Source organism: Grus americana, chromosome 1 (assembly GCF_028858705.1).
Source record: "Grus americana isolate bGruAme1 chromosome 1, bGruAme1.mat, whole genome shotgun sequence".
Lineage (NCBI taxonomy): Eukaryota > Metazoa > Chordata > Aves > Gruiformes > Gruidae > Grus > Grus americana.
In genome coordinates this window covers 2,164,680-2,186,145 of record NC_072852.1, presented here as the reverse complement: position 1 = coordinate 2,186,145, position 21,466 = coordinate 2,164,680, and the positions used below count along the sequence as shown (strand labels likewise).

Below are 21,466 nucleotides of genomic sequence, written 5' to 3'. Positions count from 1 at the left end.
GTGATTATTATTATTATTATTATTTAATATTAGGTTCTCAGCAGGGTGCTATTTTCCTTCCCACAGGAAAACGTGAATTCAGATGATGGCTCTGCATTCCCAAGGCACGTTAGAGCCAGGAGATCTGCTAAGCACGAGACACACATGGTAAAGACCCTGTTTCACCACGGCGGCTTTGGTGTGACCTGTGTGCAAGAGCAGAGCCACCAGCATGATCCAGGAGGAAGCAGTGACCCTTCCTTGTTGGCTCCATCACAGGTTCATCCCCCCGGTGCTCCAGGAGCTCGGAAATCCTCATCGGGATCCACGGTGAGTGAAGAAACCATACAAGGGTGTCTTCACACACATGGACGCAAGGGGAACCCCACTTGCCTCTTCTCACTTGTGCAAGGTCACAGCAAATGTAGAGGTGGGGTGAAAGGTCAGTGATAAACGTTAATAAATAAAGCAAGAAACAGCTGCAGAAGAAGCTGTTTTTCTTGGCAGAGCAGATTGTTCTCCCTGTATCCGGCAAGGGACATGTGATGCTCGGAAAACAGAAGTGAGGAAAACCAAACTTAATCAATGAGGGAATGTAATAACCTGGTTCATGGGGAGAGCAGCATAATTGAAGAGTGTTTTGTGTCCTGAGAGTATAGACAATATTTCTATGTGCATGTAAATGTGTGTGTGTGTTTATAAACACAAACGTCTCTGACACACCTGCACAATTACATTGCTGACTTTAACACGATATGCCAGAAGGGGAAAGTGCCAAGAGTTGATTTTTACAAAATTTAAGAGAGAAAGACCTATTTCCAGGACTTAAGGATGAAAAATTCTGAACAACAGATTTCCACTAAGTTTGAACGAATATCTTTGAAAGAGGTGAGTGACCCTTGCCCTGCATTCCCAAGAGGAATGGCAGCACTGAGCTGAGCTCGTCCACACCATGAGAAAACATACCTCTTCTCGTAGCCTTCTTTAAAGGGTTAAGGTGGGACATCTGTGCTATTGCCAAAACTCTGTACTGAGGCATTTCTTGGTTCACGGACCCTGGCAGCCCATATGCAATGGGCAGCACCAGTTCTCAGATGTCCCACCTGGGCTGGAGCAGATCACGAGGAGCCTGGAGGCCACGCCACATCCAACCAGAAGGCCTTCAATGGGGTTCTCGTGATCCCTGGTAATACACGGCTTCCGTGTGAGATGCCTCCAGCCTCCCCACTGGCTTCCTAACATCTCGCTCCTCAGAGATGTCCTTTCTATGGCTGGGTGAAAAGTTTCTCCAAATACTCTCACACTTTCCTCTTTTCTTTTTCAATTCAAGGCATACCCAGGCCCTCATCACCCGAGGAGAATTAAGGTACAGCATTCATGTTGTCTTCCTCTTATCACAGCTGCATGCGGTGAGGATGCAGCTGGTCCCTTCTCCCATCACGCTGCATCCCAGCCCCATTCTGTATGTGCATTTTTTTTCTTCTAGAAGAAGGAAACTGGCCCAGCAGATCCACCCTCCCATGGCCAAAAGGTCAGTGCTTTGGTTTCACCTTGCAGTGCACCTACCCAGTGGCACCTGGGGGGAGCCAGGATAGTGATCCATCTCCCAGAGCAGTCTCATTTGGAGGCTAAGGAATGAAGGGTGAAAATTGGCCAGGCCAGTAGGTTCAACAGGTCGTAATCAACAGTTTTGGCCATTGTCAATGAGCAGAGATTCCAGCCTTGAACCTTTCACAGCTGATCCAAATAAGGTTTTTGTGTTTTGGGGATGCTCAATAGTTTGGTCCTCTGTGGACTTCTCCTGTCTCCCTCCGACTCATGGCATCCTTTAACATCTGCAGCATCCTGGGGCATGGAGACCCTCAGCTTACCATTCATATCTGGACCTTACTCTGCAATTTATGTTTTCTCTCTCTGCATTTCCACTGCACAGGGCAGAAGGGATGGGGTCAGGCACATCCCCAATCTGGTCTGGGAATGCAAGTGGTGGAAACGAGGGGTTCCTCCACAGATATTTGCCAAAAGCTGATGCAGGAATGAGGGCAGCACCCATCTGATCCAAAGAGGGAAGGAAAAATTCCTCATAGCAATGCATGTTTGCAATTGAAGGGGTTGCCTGTTGTTTTCCAGGGAGAAATGGGAGCTCCAGGAGTCCGTGGAGACAAAGGAGAAAAGGTAGTGATACTGTTTTTCTGGCCTGAGCCTCTGAGACCAGGAGAAGGCTCTCTGTGCTAAGAGGGTCTGGAAGAGGAGAGGCAGCTGGGGAGAGGACATTCAGGGTCTATGGGACACTGTACTGATGTGAATTGGGATTGCCACAGTCCCACCTTTATCCCTGAACGTGGCTGTGTGTTTCTGTTCCCTCCCTTCCAGCGATGTCAACATGCATTTGCCATGTGCTCAGGAGTAAATGCAAAAATTCAGGGGTTTTTTCCTGATGTTCATTTTCTGCTGGATCAGTGAACTAAACCAGGTGACAGGCAAGCAAAAGCCAGTCCTGGCACGAGGACAGGGATGGAAGAAAGGCCACACAAAACACGATTTCATGAAGAATTTTGGCAGCAAAGGCTTATAGGGACCAAATGGCAGATCTGGGGTTGGTGGTCCCCAGATATTCAGGAGAAAAGCAGACAAGGCAAGGTTGTTGTTGAAAGGCATGGCCCAATGGGGAAGGGGTACTTTACATGGGCTGCAGTTTAAACACCTGTGTGGTGCAGCATCCTGGGGACAAAGGCATGAGAAGGGAGGGAGGAAGGGAGGGGAGGTGGCTGGAAGTTGGATGGTTTTTGTCTTGCAGGGGCAACCTGGGGAGATGGGGGAACCTGGAGAAAAGGTGAGCTGTGGAGTTGGTATCAGCAGCTGGAGCAAGACAGCATGACCAGCTAAGTGGCCCAAATCCAGCACTGGAGATTGCCATAGGGAAGTCAAAATCTGCTGGGACAACCCAGTACTCCGTCTCCTTCCTGGGAGCAGTGTGGCTCTGCCTTAGGGCATTTGGCTCTTCCCTGGTCACGCAGCCACTGCCCACCTCCTCTGGGGAAAAGAGGTGGAAGTCAGAGGAGCCAGTTGCTCCATGGTGCCGTAGGCTATGAGCACAACTGGAAACCTTTGCTCTTGCTCAGGGTTGCACTTGAGGTGGTAGTTTACATGACCTCTTGCACAGGCTTGGTAACTCTCTCTTTATTTCATAGGGCACTAAAGGAGACAGAGGTGAAAATGGTCAAAAGGTAAAAAACAACGTTGGTACCACAGTCAGGGGTGTCTTTTCTTACACTCTGTGAGCTTGCCTCTTGGCGTCCCTCCTCCTGTTTCCATACCTAACCTCCCCATCTCAGGGGAAGGTGTCCAGGTAGCCTCCTGACATATTGGCTCAGTTTGGCCAGTTACTCGCTGGGGACCCAGCGTCTTTCTGTTGACTAGGGAGAGACTCCAGATGGCTCACATAGACAGGACACCCACTTTATAAATAAGTAATGTCAGAACATAGGAGTTTTGCCCAGAGTCCTCTGACACCATCTCCTGTAATAGTCCTGCAACTCAACTCCCTCTCTTCTAAAGCTGTTTAAATGTCCTCAGCAGCTCTCCAGGTCAGATAAGACTTCTGACCATCTAGAGGAGATGTGATGGTCAGTGAGGGTTCTGTAGAAACCCTCAATGTAGAGTCAACTCTGAGGGACTTCAGCTGGGTGTCCAAGGAGCAGCAGGAAGCAAGCTTTCGTTTTGATGGGTCCACAGGGGAAGGAGTGATCTTGATTTTTCCTGACCTTCTTCTTTTCACAGGGAGAACCAGGAATTGGGTTCAGAGGTCCTGTTGGCCAGGCTGGGCCACCTGGATTTAAGGTAAGCCTTTCTTCTCTTCTAGATAGGACATCACTTGTTTTTTTCTGGGTCTTGCTCTTTGTAGTCCTTGTTGATCTTTTTACCACTGGGTGTGGAGCACAGAGCTGGCTGGGACTATAAAATTAAAGCACCAAAAGCAGTCCCAGTCTGGGAAAGAAGGGACGCCATCACATCGGTATGGGACAGAGGGAGCATTCTGTGTCCTCCAAAGGGCTATTTCAAAGCAGGTGGGGTCCAGAGGATAAATATGGCTGTGAAAAAAATCCAGGGAATTGTGATCTCAGCATGTGGTTTCTGCAATGCCTTGGGCTGTTGCAGGTTTGCAGGGTTTGAATACACCACAGAGCTCTGAAGGTCTGCACTTAAGGGCTCCTCACTTAGAAAGCCATGGCACAGCCCTTTTTGCAGCCGTAGGATGTCTCTTCAGGACATGGGCTGGAGGGGGTGGTCCCAATTCTGTGTACTCATTGTGTGTATTCAAGGAGACACCCCAGGCTTTCTCGAGGACCTTTGTGTATGGGGGTGGTTAATCCCAACTAAGATCCAAATTCCTTGTGATTCACTCAACAGGGTGAGCCAGGGGCCCCAGGACCTCCAGGAGCTCAGGGCATTCAGGGCATTCGCGGCAATGCCGGCACCCCTGGGTCACAGGGGGACAGAGGGGCTCCAGGTCTGCCTGGGATGCCAGGACAGAAGGTAGGTGGTGTGCAGTAAGGGGACTACATGTGTTGTGTTAGCCACCTCAAGGTGAGACCAATGATGGTCCTACCAAGACTGTCTACACCTGGTGTCCACTGTGGGTCAAGCTGCCACCTATGCAGGTCTCCAGACCCTAAGCCTATACATAGTCAGTGAAGAGAAGCAGGAACAAAGCCTGGTTGCAAAAGGAGAGGTAACAGCTTTTAGTAGACCAGCTGATGTAGTTAGGGAAAAAAACAGGCCAAAAGGTTTGGTACAGGTTCACGTCCTTCAAAAAAAAAAAAGAGCCGTGGAGCTCCAAGCCAGGTGGGGACCTGTTGTTCTCTTAGTGACGTGACTTGATGAGATGAGTGGGAAGACATGGAGTGACGATATCACAGGGGATGCGAACAAGGAGTTTGGGGTTCATTAGCCTCTGGGAACAGAGGGAGCAATGCATAAAGTCTCATGGCAGGGACATGGAAGCTTAGCTGGAGGTGGAATGGGGGACAGCAATGTGCCTACATTCAGGGTCTTGGTGCAGCTGGAGGCCCTTCTCCTCAAGAACAAGAGGCCTACATGGGGAGCACCCCAATGGCTATTCCTCCTGCTTGCAGCCAGTGCAGGGAACACCTAGGGCCACCAGCTCCTGCTTTCTGGCTGGATGGGGGAAAGCAGGACATTTCCATCAGGATGTTCTCCTTAAAGGATTGTGTTTTCAAGGGGGAGCGTGGGAAGAGAGGACGGAATGGATTTGCTGGGCCCTCAGGACCATCAGGATCCCCAGGAAAAGAGGTGACTTTTTACATTACCCCAGTGTCTTTTGAGCAGCAGAGGGATGTCTGGGGAGGGAGGTTGAGGGCCTGGCACTTGGGATGCGTGTGCTTTCACCCTCTTGGAGCACTGGGACAGGAGAGCATGGAAGGGCATGCTAAGCAAATTCCTCCCTTCTATTTTGTTTTCCTCACCTTACAGGGAATTCCTGGGACACCCGGACCCAAAGGCAGCAAGGTCAGTGCAAACCTGCCAGGCAGGTCACAAGTAGCTGAGATCCTGGAGTGGCAATGGGACAGCCCACTGCCCTCCTCTGGCTCCTTATCCCTGATCCCATCCAGCCACTTCATCCTTCTTTCACCCTCATGCCCTTCTTCCCAAGGGTTGCTGGAGCATCCTCCAGAGAGAGCAGCAGAAAGTCAATGGACGTGAGTCTCCTGACTCTTTCTGTGACTTTTAAGTCATGGTCAAACTAATCAGCAATCATGTGATGTGGATTCCTTGCTCAGAATGAGACTTCTGGGATTCTCTGTTTCTCAGGGAGAAATTGGTGTTGGAACGGCTGGCCCAAGAGGTCCCCGCGGACTGCCTGGCCCTCGGGTAGGTCCCTTCATAAATGTTCCTGGCTTGACTTCTTGCAGCCTACCCTCTTTTGGAAGCAACTTTATACCATCACTTCCTACTCGCTCATCTTAAAAGGTGCCTAAAGGGCTCATTTCAGAGCCCTCCTTAATTTTTCACCAGCCAGATTTGGAGGTGATGGATGCTGCTATGCCCAGCTGGAGCTGGCACTGACCAGACTGTATCTGCAGGATGCAATTAGCATGCCCTTCATGATTAGACACCCTCAAGCATTACAGATCGCACTGGTCAACCACATGGCCAAGTGAATCCTGCCCCACTGACTGTGTTGGCTGCGCTTTCACTGGCAAGATGGGAGCATTGAAGGCAATATCTACACACCTACATCTGTGTGTTTTAATCCTATCAGCTTGGTGAGGAACGACCTCAGTTTTGTATGCTTTGGGGATGCTACCTGCAAGCTCGTTCCTTCAGAAATCTGCCTCCAGCTTTTTTTATCCTTGTTCCCCTCTTCCCTCCTGTTGTCCTGGCAAAGGGAAACCAGCCCCCATCATGCTTGGGACAGCAACGTTCACTTTTCTTCATGCTGCTGCGAAGCTTTGGTCTCCTTCTGGCAAAGACCCCAGGGAGACTCTCTTCAGTTGTAATGAGAGGTCATGTCTCAATTTGCTGCTTCTGTGGCTGTTCCACGAATAAACTGATTTTATGTTGCAATCCATTTAGACAAACTCCCCATCTGCCAGCAGAACTGTTCAATGAGGCCCCTGAGACAAAACACTTAATGAGAATGCCAACAGCTGTGAAAGGTCTGGGGTAAACCTCACTCCAGCTTCATTATCTGAAGGAAATGATGAAATAATGTTTCTGCTCTTCTGACTCCATCATAAATCTAAAGTGAATCACAGAATCTCAAATTACATTGGCTTTATATGAGAGATCTAAATTTGGCCTCACAGGATGATGCCTAAGTCTAGGCATCTTAAAGGCAGGTAAGTCTTGTAGGATCTACCTAGAGAGGTCATAAAAGGACTTTGCAGACCCACCAGCACAGCTATCCCTCATAGCAGGGTTTATAAGGAGCCAGTAGCACACTTAAAGGGAGGCTCAGAACAAGGTCTACAGCATCTCTAAACCACAGCTGGGCATGAAGATAAGCCTCACATGGGTCTCCAAAGGCACAAGTTACTGTTGATTGCTGGCCTCTTCCTTCTGAAAGTCAATGGTATGAGTTCCAGGTGAATTCCTGGCTGCCTTATTTACTGTGGTGAGTCCTGCTGAAATCATGTTCAGCAATGAGTTATGAACGTGCAGAAAAGCTACTGAGCCCTCTAATCAGGCAGAAGAAGTCTCTCTGTCCCAGGAACATCTCAGATCTCTGTCCGTTGTTGCACATACCTTTGTTGGATGTAAGTACATCTTGGGGAGGGACACAGTAGGTCATCCAGCCTTAGATGGCTTCTTCTGAGATAGTCCTGCCAGGCCCTCTCTATACCAACAGAGAGGAAGAGACATCTTTTGGAGTGATTTATATCATGTTAAATCAGGTGCAGATCATCTCGCAAATGCCTGTTTCTCTCAGGGACTGAGGAGAAGCTGAAACTTGAAACTTCAATCTGGCCAAAGCATTAGTCTCTAAACACTCTAAACACAGTGTCTACCTGCAGTGACATGTGGATAATCTCGAGCATTTTAGGCTCTTCGATCCAGATCCATAGGAGCATTAGGGCACCTAATCTTAACTGAGGTATAAGTGAAGAGGTTGGACAACTCCTTTGATGATCTGGACTTATGCATAGAATCATAGAATGGTTTACGTTGGAAGAAACCTTCGAGATCATCTAGTGATGCTTAATTCCTGTTGTCCCCAGTGGGATGGTTTGCAGAGTTGGGACTGTGCATGTTGCATTTCTCTTTGCTAATGGCCATTACTACCCCTCTCCATCCTAACAGGGTGACGAGGGCATCGTGGGAGTCCGGGGCCCCACTGGCATGATGGTGAGTGTTAAAATAGCACGGAGGGCTGATTTTACATCATGGACGACAGTGGACCCAGAGCTAGCAAAATCTGTATGAGCAATGAAAAAATTAAAACGGGTTGATGCTTTCAAGTGGGAAATAGAGAATTTGGGAACCTGAATTCCAATGTTGTGTTGGGATGTGTGAGTGTAAATCCTGTAGGCAGGGGTGAGACATAAACTGTCATGCTGAGCACAGTTGCTTTATGATCTTGTCCATTTGGCTGACTCACCTACAGGCTGCTTTTGAAGTCCTCCTAAAATATCACTCCCTCTCTGTTCTTCTTTGTCAGGTCTGCTTGCCTGCGTGAATTTCAGGGTCTTGTTCTGTTGTAAATTCCCTTTTCACCAATACAGGACTGAGTCAGGGGATACACACATCACAGCCAATATTTTGACAAACACCTTTTTATTTATTAGGCTGTTATCTCTAATGGAATGGATCTGTTATTACGAGCAGGATGGGCCTTTATGAAGTTCCTCAGAAGGCCAAAGGTGGTTGCAGTAACAGGTTTCACCCTCAGATCTCATCCCTGAAGGGCTGTTTCTCAGCAAGACTGGCCCTTACACCATGAGGGCTTGCAAGGTGATGTGTCCCAGTGGTCAGAGCAGCAGCGCAGGGGGATGGCAAAGCCCAAGCTTTGTGCCCTTTGGGAAATGTCTGTGCTCTGTCTTTTCCCCATCCACCCTGTCCATGCCCACCACTATGATGAGCTGCCAGTTCTGCAGGTGGAAGGTGCCACCTCTCTGCATAGTCATGGGAGGTCGCTGGTCCCCAGTTTTGCAAACAGGTTATACCTGGGGGGACCACCATGGCTTTTCAGCTCTCCAGGTGTGGTTCCCATCCTGGCTCTGTCTCCAGCAACTCCAACCTCCCCTGGGGGACATCTGGGGATCCCCATCACCCCCATCTAGGAGCCCTCCAGGAGCAATCCTTCCCCTATGCTCTCTGAGAGGTGGGGGCTGCATCTCATTAATGTCAAGGGTACAAAAAGCATAACTGGGGGGGGATGTTGCAAAATCGGAGAGGTTGGGTAAATTTATACATCTGCCAAGAGATCCTGAGTTGTACCTGAGACCCAATGGTGGGCAGAAGCTTAAGGCTAAATTCTCTCCTTGCATGTCTGTGATTCACTTCTCAAATTGCTCTTGGAGGGGGGGAAGGAGAGTAGTGGCTCCTGTATTTTCCCACCAGCAGCTTCTCTGAGGTGGACCCCATCCTTGGAGGCAGCTCTGCCTTCAAGTGGAGGATGCTCCTTCCTAACACACACCCCCCACTAGTATTTATCTTCACATGTTGTTTTATTTTCTTGCAGGGTCTAAAAGGCTTCCCAGGTGTGAAAGGTGAAAGAGTAAGCAACAGTCATCTTATCTACACAATGCCTGCGGAGGAAGGCATCGTTGTGGGGAACCTTTCTCTGCAGCAGCCCATGCTGCTGATGCCTCTGTTAAAAACAGTGGGGATAATCCCAGCATCTTATTGGGCAGACTGGGAGGGAACCTGGAGCGGTGTGTGGAAACGTGAAGTGGCATTAGCAGCCCCCTGTAATGGCTGGGCTGAGATAACGGTGCCTCCTGTCTTTAGGCATGCCTAGTTCTTTTTGGAAGAAAATTTGGGACTTTGGACAGAAGGAGACCTCTGGTACACTCTGGTTGATCCCTGAATGTGCAAGGTTAAGGGAAGAGGGCTGGGGAGCAGATGTCCTGCAGCATTAGACCCACCAGGCAACACGTACCCTTTCATTTGTACCAATGAGCAGGAGTCCCCTCGGTCTCCTTCTGCTACATCCCACTTGCAACCCTTGGAAAGTGTACTGAGAAGAGCAGATTTTGTCCCAATGTCAGGGGTGTGCAATGGGACACCGGGGCAGGGATCCACATACAGCTCCGCCACTCAGAAGCAGTTCAAGTGCAGTTTTAAAGCCTCTCTCTACTCTCCTGTCCCCTCCTGGTCATTGCAGCCTCCCCATTCTGCTGCTGCTACCACACCAGCCTTGAGTACTGGAGAAGGTTATGAGGTGCCATGAGGAATGAGTCCTGCCCTTCAGCCTCATGTCCCGTGCCCATTATAAAAAACTTCCAGGAACAGCTAATGTTTCATATACTTTCAGTAAAGCATGCCAGATTTGAGGTTGAAATGTGGGAAATCCTGTATTATATAGGATGCCTTCCCACCCTAGATGTAGCATAGGCGCATCCCTGCAGCATGGAGATGCTACATCCCGTTGCGAGGTCGAAGTCCAACAATAGCTCCACATCATGGATGTGCTGAGCATGGAGTCAGGCAAACCACTTCGGTCCTCTGGGTCTTTATTTTTTTTGTCAATGCAACAAATTCTAGTTGTATGCAATCTCTTGTGGTAAGCTAATAATTTTGCAGAGTGCCCAGAGGAACTGAATTCCAGCTGTGATAGATCTCAGTGGCTTGGTGTGCGAATCGGTGGAGTGAGCAACACAAGAAGAGTGAGTAAAAAGGGAATTGCTTACTGTCTTTTTTTCTTTCCTGTGTTCAGGGTGATCGGGGACTTCTGGGACCCAAGGGAGAAAGAGTAAGAACATTCCAGATTGTGACTTTCTGGGGCACATGGGGTAAAAGGCTTTCAGGATTTTATAGTTACCAATGAGCACATGGACAGTTATTTAAACGAGTCAGTGATCTTACAAGGTAGAGGTGTAAATGGTAAAAAATATTTATATGTGTTTTCAAATATCTGGGGTTTGTGTGATTTTATAGGATTCGTATTGTTACATGTGGGTGAGCATAGTCCACCCAGCGTGGAGCACTGAGCAAGGGTCCCGGATGATGGGGTGCAAATGCCTTTCATCAAAGAGGACTTTAAATCCTACCTTTGATACATGGTGTTGTGGGCAGTGCCACCCATGTGCCTGGATCAAGATCCCATTGCTAATGAAATCTTCAGGATCTGAGGCTCAGGGCCTCACATGTGCTTTTCTGTGTCCCTGCTCAAGCATCTGTCCACCCCCCCCCGGGTGAAGAAGTTTTTCCTTCTGTCTAACAGGAGTTTCCCTTGTTGCAACTTGTCCTTTCACTGTGTGCCTCCAAGAAGAGCCTGGATCCATCCTCTTTACATTGCACACCCATGTAGGCAGTGGAAGACAACACGTGGATGCCCCCCTCTTCAGGGGTCTCCATCAGGTTCAATCCACTTTGTCGATGCCATCCTTGCACTGGACACACCGCTCCGGGTTGAGCTTGCGTGATAGGTTTGACGGGATCCTACAAAACAACAAAAAAAAGTAATTTTGGCAACTACTTGCTGGGACACAAGAATGCCTTCTGTAAATTAAGGGAGAAGAAAATTTGCACTGATTTTGGTATAACCAGCTCACCCCAAAGCATGCTGCAATCTTAAAAAGCCTGAGCTGGCTCATAGCAGGTAATGTGAAAATAATTCACCGAGCGCTTCTGGAAAATGCACAGAAAATGCTGAACTTCTGCCCAGTGTTTTGTTAACTTCCTTCCTGGCTGAAATGGCTTGTTAGAAAATGAGTTTTAGAAAACCTACATGACGATTCTGCCTTTGAGTCATGCAGTATTAAATGATTAAGGCCGATTTGTCTCTGAAAAAGCTACTTTCAAAGGGGACTCGCTCCAGAGATGAATCAATTCTTAATCTGCTTCATGAAGAGACCCCAAAACACTTTCCAAGCTAAAGGAATGTGTAATGCATTTTCCAAAGAATACCTTAATAAAATATAAGGTGGAGTGTGAGATAAAACAGGAGGAGGGAGGATAATTGGCTTGGGTTTGTTCCACATGATTGCAGCTTAACTTTCTTTCTAACTCTCCCTTGATCAATACAGGAGTAACTGCATGAATCCCAGGGTCTCTGCTATGTATTGGATCAAACTACAGGATCTTTATTCTCCCTTTTGTCCCCAAAATTGATGGAGTCCCATCCTGTCTCCATTAGAGACCCTCCAGAGCAGGGAAGCAGGAGGGTATATTAAGCCAGAATTTGATCAGGGTCCTGTGGTGATGGTTGGATAAAGTGCAAAAGATTGTCAAAGTTTGGGGAATATTGACTGATGCATGGTTGTTAAGACTCCAGCAGCAAGGCACAGTCACCCTGAACGGAAGAGAGATGGTGTAAAGGAAGTCCCTTTCAAGTGGGCTAAAATTGCCCATTAGGAGGTGGCTTCAGACCTCCTCCCTCCAAACTATGGACAGCATTGCTACTTTGGAGACACAACCATCGCTTTACCAGAGCAGAGCCATTTCTTGCATGGGAAAGCCTTGTGGCATCTTCTTCACTCTCTGAGGAGCAAAATGTCCCTCTTCAGCTGCTGAGCTGATAAACACACTTGGCACGGATGTGCCCATGGGGTTACTGCATGCCTGTAGCTACTGGCTCTCTTGGGATAACAGTTTGGGGGTCTGACCCTCCAAAAACTACCTCTGAGGGGTACCTTAAGTGCCACTCCCCTTCCTTAGCTCCAAGTCTGTGTCCATAAATGAGGACACCATGAATAGACCCGTTCACTGTCCTGCCTATGGTCAGCTCCCACACCTGGGAAGAGATGCAAACCTTGGCATCCTGAGTGACACACAGTGATGAAGGAGCCAAGCCACCACGTCAGATATGAACCTGTCCCACCACTGACAGCCTCAGATCAGGAATTGAACCTCAGGGTCATGCCGTGCACAGCTCCATTTGCAGTCATGACATCTAGACTGGGGTAATGCCAGTGGGCTCCAACATTTTTTTGGAACAAGAGCTCACTGTAAAACCTTAGGACTTCTTGTAGCTTTCTGTGCACGTTCATTATCCAGCTTTTAGTTAAGGATGACCAACCTTAACAATTAATGTTGTGCTGTGGAGCATATATGCCTTCCCCAGCATATCGACCACAGTTTGGGAAATGCTTACCTTCATTGCAGATGTGTGAATTACTGTTTTGCCCATCATAGCAAGTGTAGTTCCATCCAGTGGGACCCATGACTTCATGTATCATCAGGTGTCTACATCTGTCTGTGTCTCCTTTTTCTAGGGTGAGCCCATGACTGGTTTTGGACCCCAGGGCTATAAAGGCAATAAAGGAGATCCTGTAAGTTTGACTCTTATTGACTTTTTAAACTATCCCTTCCCCACTGTTGGTGGCATCAGACTCATAGAATCATAGAATCATGGAATCATAGAATCATAGAATGGTTTGGGTTGGACCTTAAAGCCCATCCAGTTCCAACTCCCCTGCCATGGGCAAGGACACCCTCCACTAGACCAGGTTGCCCAAAGCCTCATCAGGACCAAGCACAGCTTGGGATAAGCACTGAGAACCAACACTTTGGTCCAGAGCCGGTGGCAGAGAACTGGGTCCTTCCAGGAGAGAGGCAAAATCCACTAATCTCAGTCTTATCTTTCAGGGTGAACGGGGCCTGCCAGGTTTTGATGGAGACAAAGGCGAGAAGGGAGAGGATGGGCCTGTAGGAGAAAAGGTATGAACCTCCCGATGCAACTGAGAGAGACAGCAAAAGGTCACTGGTTGTGTGAGGAAGGGACCGATATCTCTGCATCCTCCCTTCCCACGTGCCTGCTGGAAAATGCATAGCAAGGACATGATCACCCAACTCTTACCACAGAAACAGAGAGGAGGACGCTGGGCTGGGGTTTGGGAACGTGATACACATCCAGTTTACCGGGTGACATGTCTGTAGTTGTGGGACCACGTAAAATTGGTGTCTGCAGTACAGGAAAACGTTGGGAAAAGTGACCGTTTAATTACTGCAGCCCTGTAAGAGTCCTGCATCTCCCTCTCCCTCCAAGAGCTGGCCATGCTACTTCAAACCCTGCAGCTCTTGTGACATTTTTGTTAAGGCTTGGTTGGCTCCTCTGTTCCTCTTCTTCACACGGTGCTGTCCCATGGGTGGTGGCAGAGCAAGTCGCCTGCTCCTCTGTCTGCCTTTGCTCTTTGAGAGTACCCTGTGGAGGTCGCAGGTCTCAACCCATCACCACTCTGCTGGGAGGAATCACGTAGCTCTCCCACTCTCAGACTGAATCACAGATTAAATCTCCATGTACTAATTATCCCTATTTTCATATTATGTTAATGTTTTTTGCTCCAGAAGTCTGACCCAGGACAGGTACTCAGCTGAATAAATATAAGTATCTACAACAGCAGCATCCCTGTCTGAGCTAGACATCCAGCTCCTGCTATCTCCCATGGGGACCTGTATAGTCAGTGTAGTTCAGGGTGGGAATCGCCTGACCCAGTGTGGACATCCCCCTTCTGAAGAAGCAAATTGTGTCCTTACCACAACTGATTGCACTGATTAGGTCCCCAGCAACTGTAAAGGAAACCTGTGGAGATGCTCCCGTGGGTGGTACCTGTTTTTTAAGTCAGATGAAATCCCACACGTTATATCTGTCAGATTGTCCCCCAATTAAAAAAAAAAAAATAAAAAGAATATGTAAGCATCTTCTAAAGCAAGAACACCTCTTGGCTGAATATCTGAATGATTTCAGATGGAACACCAGAGTAGTATCTCCACCACCAGTAACTCAAGCAGGGTCTTGTACTTGAGTGTTTGCAAGGGGGAGACTCATCCAGAGGCTTTGAGACCATTTTCTGCTTGTTTTCCTTTAACCCTCATCACTGGGCACCAACTTTCTTACAGAGCAGGTAGCTGAGGTTTCTGCTGAGCCATTCTGCAGCTGGTGGCTTTCTTCCCTGGCTCTGGCTTCCATACAGACCTTTGGGCTCCCTGGGGCTGAAGTCTGCTATGGAAATGGTGCTTTTTGTCATCCTCTTTGCCATCTCCATGGATTCTTCTAGTGGTCTCTCTCAAGGGGGACCACTTCAAGAGCAGAAGGTACTTCAAATGTATTTGACAGGGATTTTAAAATTTTAGGGAGTCAAAGGTGAAGCTGGCTCCAAAGGAGTGATGGGGCTTTTCGGAACAAGAGGACCAGTGGGACAGAAGGTGAGTACAGTGACCATCTACATTAAGGCATCCTCTGCAAAAACTGATAAGTAAAATCTCTTCACAGTTTTCTCACAGAATATAATTCTGTGTTCCCTCTCCAAAATTGCTGATTGAAATGTTATGGGCCTACCAGAGAGTAGAAGTAGCGGCACTTTCCCAGGAGAGCCCTAAAGATTTCTCCCATTTTGTAAAGTAGCAGAGTGCCCTGGCATCTTTCTTGGGTTAAAATACTCAATAATGACTTGCTGAAATGTCAGTATTTAGGCATGAGGCGTGAACTGCTGTCTAAGCTCCACTTATAGTCAGTGGAGATGTAGAGCTCCATTCAGTTGCCCAAATGAGATGTTTAGGGGATCCTACCATCCTGGAGGGGATGCCCCCTCCAACTGCTGCTGCAGAGAGGTCCCCAGAGGTCCTCTTCTCTCCTCTTCCACAGCTGTAGGTATCTCCTACAGCAATCTCCATTTCCAGAGGAAATGCAGTTCTTCCCCATGGTAACTCGTCACCGCTTTCCTTGCAGGGGGAGCCAGGAGAACCAGGCTTGCCGGGCTCTGCTGTGAGTTGGAGCATGTTTCTCTGCCTTTGCAAGTCTTGAGACCGCTTGCACTGCTGGTCCTCTCCCCACAGCCATATGTGTGGGTCACAGGGTGGGATGAGGTGATGCTGGCTCGGTGCTGCTCCACAAAGCCCACGTTCAAAAAGGCTTTGCTGGAAAAACAGCCGTGGGCAGGGGGGACCACAGTCAGAGGTATGTTTTAATAGGATGATGCATTTTGCATCAAGGAACACATTAAATATGCATTTATTTATTATTTTTTAATGCATTTAGTGTATTAAGGGGCATTGCCAGACATGAACAGATGATGTTTCATGTTCAAATCGCTTAAGAATTGTGACTAAAGGTTGTATATCCCATGAGGAATGTATATATCCTTAAGAGGCTGGACTATCTCAGTGGTCAGTGGGTTCACGTTGCTGGCCAGAGGGAAAACAGTTATGCTGGAGGGTCTGGATAATCTCTGAGTTCACCTTGTTTCCTGACAAATTGCAATTGGGGGGGGGGAAGCAATTTTGGTTCGCAAAAGTGTTTACATGCCTTTGAACTTCACTATTTCACCTGGAAGAAATCCCAAGTGAAAAAATGGTCTCCAAGGTTGTCCAAGGTGTAAAAAGTCCCAGCTGATTTCTTTTCATCTGGGAAAGGAAGAAATAGGAGGAGAAGGAACACCAAAAGTTGACTGGGACTTTTTCTCAGGTCATGGAAATAAAAGTGTGTTCAATTGTTCTATTGCAATAAGCAATATCAGTGTTTTCTTAACCTGTTCCCCAGTTATGCCTCTTTGTGGGCGAGCGGGTAATTCTCAGCAGCTATCTGTTGCTGTGAAGGCTCCACAGCCATTCAGCACTGCCCACTGATTAACTGCTGTGTAACTATTTACAAACCCATAATCCAGACTGGTAGTTGCTCACTGAGAAAAAGGCCCTTATTCAATTAAGTATTTCAACCCCTGCTTAATTGTAAACAACCTTCTAAGCACTTTGTCAAAGTGATGAGGCTGTAACATGCTGTAAGACCTCAGCGTCTGCGATCACCACGCACAGGCACTGGATCAAGTGGGTTTTTGAAATTGCTTTGTAGTGAACACCTGAATCCATAGGTGACAACCAGTAGTAGTGCAGGAATAGAGCGAAGACGTTTGTTGAGGCTGCTGAGTGCAAAGGAAGCAGAGCTGGACTCCACCATCCCAGCCAGCACCATCCAGTTGTCATCAAAACTGGGAATAAAACTTCTGAACAGGATGGACGTTCTTGCAACACAGTCATGGTTGGATGATGTGCTGTCTTCTACTAGCACCCGCAGGGATCGGCACATAATACAGTTAACTACCAGAAAGTGGTGTCTTGTCAATCAATATTTGAGGAAAGCTAAGTAATCTTTCTTTTGGAAATATTTAGGGATTCTGCTGGGGCAAGTTAATGCTATCTGTGCTGTGCTTGGAGCTAGACTGAGATAATAGAGCTTGGTTTTGGTCCTTCATTAAATTTCTAAAATTGCAAAAGTCAGAACAGAGTTGGGGCCTTGTTGGAAGAGCCATGACATACGACATCCTGGATGAAATTCATCTGACCTTAGGTTACATGTCTGCCACGTTCACTTTCCACATCCGAGCAAGCCATGCTCAGACTTGTTTTATTGGCAGCTTTAGGGTACTCTTAGAGCATGATTCACATCATCTATTTCAGACACCTTTGTTAGGATGCAACATCCCGATGTGACTTGTTCTCCACAAGCCCAGGTCTCATTTTATCTTCTAAGTGCTCACAGATACCTTAATTACTTTTTCCCCAAGTTATTCTGGAGAGGTAGGCTAGGCTGTCTCATGTATCATTCCCCAAGCCCTCTTCTGTCTCCTCTTTTCCTGAAGACAGACATTACTTGGTCCAGTCTACCTGTACCCAATCTGTCCTATGCAAATTCTTAACGGTAATAGCTAGCAGTTCCCATTTTCCTTCAGCTCCCTCTAATTCCATCTTTCATATCCACAAATGGCCACCAACTCATTGCAAACATTTTCTGGTCCCTTTCTGTCCTGCTGAATTCACTCTGAGTAATTTAACTAGCTTGTCAAAAGTCTTATCCATTTACTCTTTTGAGTTGGTGATCTATAGGTGTTCCCAACTGAGCTGACAACATTTGTGTCTTCTCCCCGTAATCATTGTCCTGAGAATTTCAATGGACTTTTACAACTGGACCTCAAGGCAAATGAGTGCATTCTTGATATTCAAGACACCTCCTCCTCCTTTTTCCTCTTTTCTAAAAGCACTGCGCTCTTTTACATTGATATTCCTGCCAGGCTTCACCCTTTTATATTCATATTGCAGTCTGTGTTATGCCTATTAAGCCGTCATCCTGATCATATATTAAGGCTTCTAGCTCCTCTTCTTTATTTCCCATGCTTTGTGCATTAATATTCCGGCAGATTAACCCATTATTCTCCCTAAAGCTCTATTATGAATACCTCTCTCTTGCCATTACTCTCTGTTTGGGGTTTCCAGAGTCTACAATTACAAGTGTGCCTTGGCCCTCTCCATCCTGGTTTGCAGTCCTCCTCACTAGGTGTACTAGTTGGAGCTTAGAAACGTTCTTCACCTCCTCTTGTGAGCTGGGCTCTATAGTTGACCAGCAGCTCATGGATCTTTGCCCTATAACTGAGGAAGCCATGGTCTTTGTGGTAACACCATCTGCACATCCATGTGCTTATTCCCTGGGTGTCCTGTTTAAACTTGTCTGGAGGGTGGCAGACCCACCAGCTCCCTGAACCTTCTGCTGTTGCCCTCAGAACCATTTCTGATGTGCTTCATTCTTCAATGCTTGCCAGAGCACATCTGCCAAAGCCCATGTTGGAGCAGAGCCACCAGCATGTGAGTGAAAGGAAGGATGGGAGAAATCCAGGACTTTTTGGTCCACGCTCATGATTGAGAGCGATGGAGTTCGCAAGGAGTGAAAGCAAAGCCGTACACCTGAAGATAAGGCAAGAAGTGAGAGCAAGTCAGGGGATTCTGGTTAATACTGGGACAATCAGATGCTAAATATGGCCAGTCCAGGAAGGCAAAGGAAGGCTAAAGGACACTCTTTAGCCACCGTTACACAGCACAGTGCTACAGTCAAAAGCTGACAGCACTCTGCAGGGTCTGAAAACTAAGTGATAACCAAGGCCCTATAACCCAGGGTACAGTAGATGTGAGAATGGTTGTAAGTAGGAATTTAACTTTACCATAGATATTAAGAGCACAAGAGCTCTTGATATAGATAATTCTATAGAGCTATTCAGGGTACCAACAGGAGAGCTCTACCTCCCTTCATTGCTGCATGGGGACTTCAGTGAACCCATATGGCATCCCAGTTCTCCTGCCTGCTGAGCAGTAGGCCACTTCAAGCCAGAGAAGAGGAAAGGTGGGGTGTAGGGGTCTGTCCTGGGCTTGACAAGAGGTGTGCCTGGCCACTCAGAGTGGAAAAAGCCATCTCCTAAGAAGTTCTTGCCCTGAGAGGGTACCCTGATATGTCCTGAGCACTTCTGATGAGTCCAGGCTGGTCAAAGGGAAGTTAGTCCACCAGATCTTCTGGCCATGGGTGGAAATCTCCATCCAGATACCCTGGAGGCTTTGCAGCAGGATATCAGGCTGACCCACCTCTGAGATGCAGTGCCTGAGAACAAATGCTGATTACATCTGTGAGGACCAGTGGCAGCTCCCACACCAAGAAAGGACTTTTGGGGGAGGATACTCAGAACTGCAGCAAATAATTGTGGGCAGGACAGTCTAGACACAAGACACAGCAGGGAAGGGATAAAAACAGAGATGAAACTCTCAGGTTGAGACTCCCAGCTACTTCCTATGCATCATCCCATCAAATATTGAGCACTGAAGCCCGGGAGGTGGGAAAACTTTTAGCAGAGGTTGCAGCCTACATCATGGTTTGGGAATGCATTAGCCCTTTGATGTGTGTCTTCAAACAGATGGATCTTTTTGGGGTGGGCCACTGGGGCAATGTTTCTGCTGATGGCTTTCACACTTCCCCAGGATGACCCAGCTAATTCCCCAGCTTGTTCATCTGAGCGTAAACATAAGCGATAAGCCTGGAGACAAGGCAGGCTCCTCCCTGGCTCCAGCCCAAAGTTTCGCGGGAATTTGTGCCTGGAAGCAAAGATCCTCGGCTGCTCAAAGACCTCTTTGCGTCACAGCCAGCGCTCAGGACTTATGACTAAGCCTCTGCGTTGCCATGCCTTCGTAGTACTTGGTGTCTTTGCAGTTAAATTGAAGCCTGTTCCAGCAACACTTTAATAACAGAACCAAATAGCAAGAGCCATTTCCAGTACTCCACCAGTAATTGCCTTTAAACTGACATTTTACTAGCTTTTATTGCCCAGCCTTTATTTGCCTGGCAAAAGACGGAATGTAAATCTGAGGGAACAAATTTCCATTCAACTTCTTTCCCTTGCCCAGTACTCAAGCGTTTTCCTCTTCCACTCTTGTTTTTCCTCTCCTATTCCACCTTTTTCTTGTCCTGGGTGCAGATGGCCTTGAAAAGCATCACCTCTTTGACCTGCCTTCCCTCTCCAGCTGAAGCAGGGACAGAAGTGCTGTCATGTTCAAGTCTTATTATAAACCTTCTAGTCCATATGACAAAGTCTCTTCAGCCCATGATGAGTAGGAGTCCACCTATGGCAAGATGAGACCCAGGTCGAAAACTTGCTTATGTTTCCTGGTCCAAGTAGGCATGGCTTAGACCCAGCTGCCTTTCAGCCTACCACCACATGTGGTGAGCTTAACTCTTCCTAAAGCCATTTGGGCTCTTTTCAGGTGAAGAGCAAGCAAGAAGCATCTCATGATCTAAGGCAGACAGAAGAGATGAGAGTTGGACACGGACAGGTGGGGAAGCACAGGAAAACAAGGAAAGGTCTCTCCTTGACACAGGAGACGCTAGGGACAACTAAGAGAAATATTAAAGCTAATTTGGAAACCTCTAACTAGTGTCAGGTTCCTTCAGGATCAGGCAGTGCTCAAGAATAAGCTCTTTAGCCCATCCCCTCGGATACAGGTGTGTAAATCCCTGGCCAGATGGATCTGTACCCAGTCCAAAGCTATCTCAAAAACTCCAGGCACTTGAAGGTATCCTGGGCTTGTGAGGTTTAACCATCAAACCAAAAGGTTTATTGCCCTCCAAGCAAGCAATCTGCCCTAGCAAACAGAGAAACTCCAGTTAGCTGGGGTTTTTATGGTCCATTTACTGCCTCGGACGGAACTTCATATTGATTGTGTCAGTAAATAAAGAGCTTGCACGAGATGTTTGTGCCTGATAGTGTAGGCAGTGCTTGAGGAACGTGGACTTTACCTGATCCAGACAAGACCAGCAAGAACCACGGAGAAGTGCCTGGTCAGCTCTCAAATATTCATCTTACTCTGAAATGTAAAATATCTTGAGGAGGAGTTTGAAGAAGCAACATGTTTCCCAGAGGAGGAGCTGAATTTTCATATTTGGGAATGAAAAGGTAAAGGGTCTGTCCTTGCAGTCTGACCCACTGCCAGGGACACCACTGTCCCACCCGTGTGTCTCTGGGATGTTTGCTTGTCATAGTGATTGTGTTTGAAATGTTTGTTCGTCACTGAGAGGAGGAGTAATTGGAGAAGTGATGAGTCTGCTTGGCATACAAATCTGGTGGCTGATTTTTATTTTTTTCTTTTAATAAATGTGTTTCCTTTCAACAACCTACTGCAAATTAATTCCAAGTGGAGAATGCCACTTGTTCATCTCCTGATCTGCTTAAAGAGCCAATTCACTCTCCTCTGAGTGAGCCGAGCCCTGTGCCATCAGTGTCTCAAGTGGGGATAAGTCCAATTTTGTCTCACATCCAGGTTCTGAAAACTGCCATCAAAATTGGCCAGAATGGACAAGTAGACTGTGGCAGCCTTAAAAAAAAAAAAAAAAAAAAGGGCATTTTCAGTAGCTAACCAGAACAGTGGGAGACCCCATGCAAAGAGCACCTGATGCTGGAGGTGGCTCCAATGTCCCCACTGAGCTGAGCTGAGTTGCAAAGTGACTCCACAAGCCAAGAACCTCCAAAGAGTGGCAAAAAGGTGTCTTCTTGGAGGA

General features: G+C 47.5%; 1 protein-coding gene across 1 annotated transcript in view; it reads left to right on the top strand.

Moving 5' to 3' along the window:
- Positions 1–21,466, top strand: part of LOC129211670 (collagen alpha-1(VII) chain-like) — a 117,236-nt gene that overhangs the window by 75,755 nt on the left and 20,015 nt on the right. The window contains exons 57-75 of the mRNA XM_054839122.1: positions 67–147; positions 259–309; positions 1,310–1,345; positions 1,466–1,510; positions 2,110–2,154; positions 2,777–2,812; positions 3,171–3,206; positions 3,760–3,819; positions 4,390–4,515; positions 5,221–5,292; positions 5,473–5,508; positions 5,812–5,871; positions 7,804–7,848; positions 9,185–9,220; positions 10,382–10,417; positions 12,882–12,938; positions 13,255–13,326; positions 14,740–14,811; positions 15,335–15,370. Coding sequence (XP_054695097.1) covers positions 67–147; positions 259–309; positions 1,310–1,345; positions 1,466–1,510; positions 2,110–2,154; positions 2,777–2,812; positions 3,171–3,206; positions 3,760–3,819; positions 4,390–4,515; positions 5,221–5,292; positions 5,473–5,508; positions 5,812–5,871; positions 7,804–7,848; positions 9,185–9,220; positions 10,382–10,417; positions 12,882–12,938; positions 13,255–13,326; positions 14,740–14,811; positions 15,335–15,370 — 1,038 coding nt within the window. The remainder of the gene's footprint in view (positions 1–66; positions 148–258; positions 310–1,309; positions 1,346–1,465; positions 1,511–2,109; positions 2,155–2,776; positions 2,813–3,170; positions 3,207–3,759; positions 3,820–4,389; positions 4,516–5,220; positions 5,293–5,472; positions 5,509–5,811; positions 5,872–7,803; positions 7,849–9,184; positions 9,221–10,381; positions 10,418–12,881; positions 12,939–13,254; positions 13,327–14,739; positions 14,812–15,334; positions 15,371–21,466) is intronic.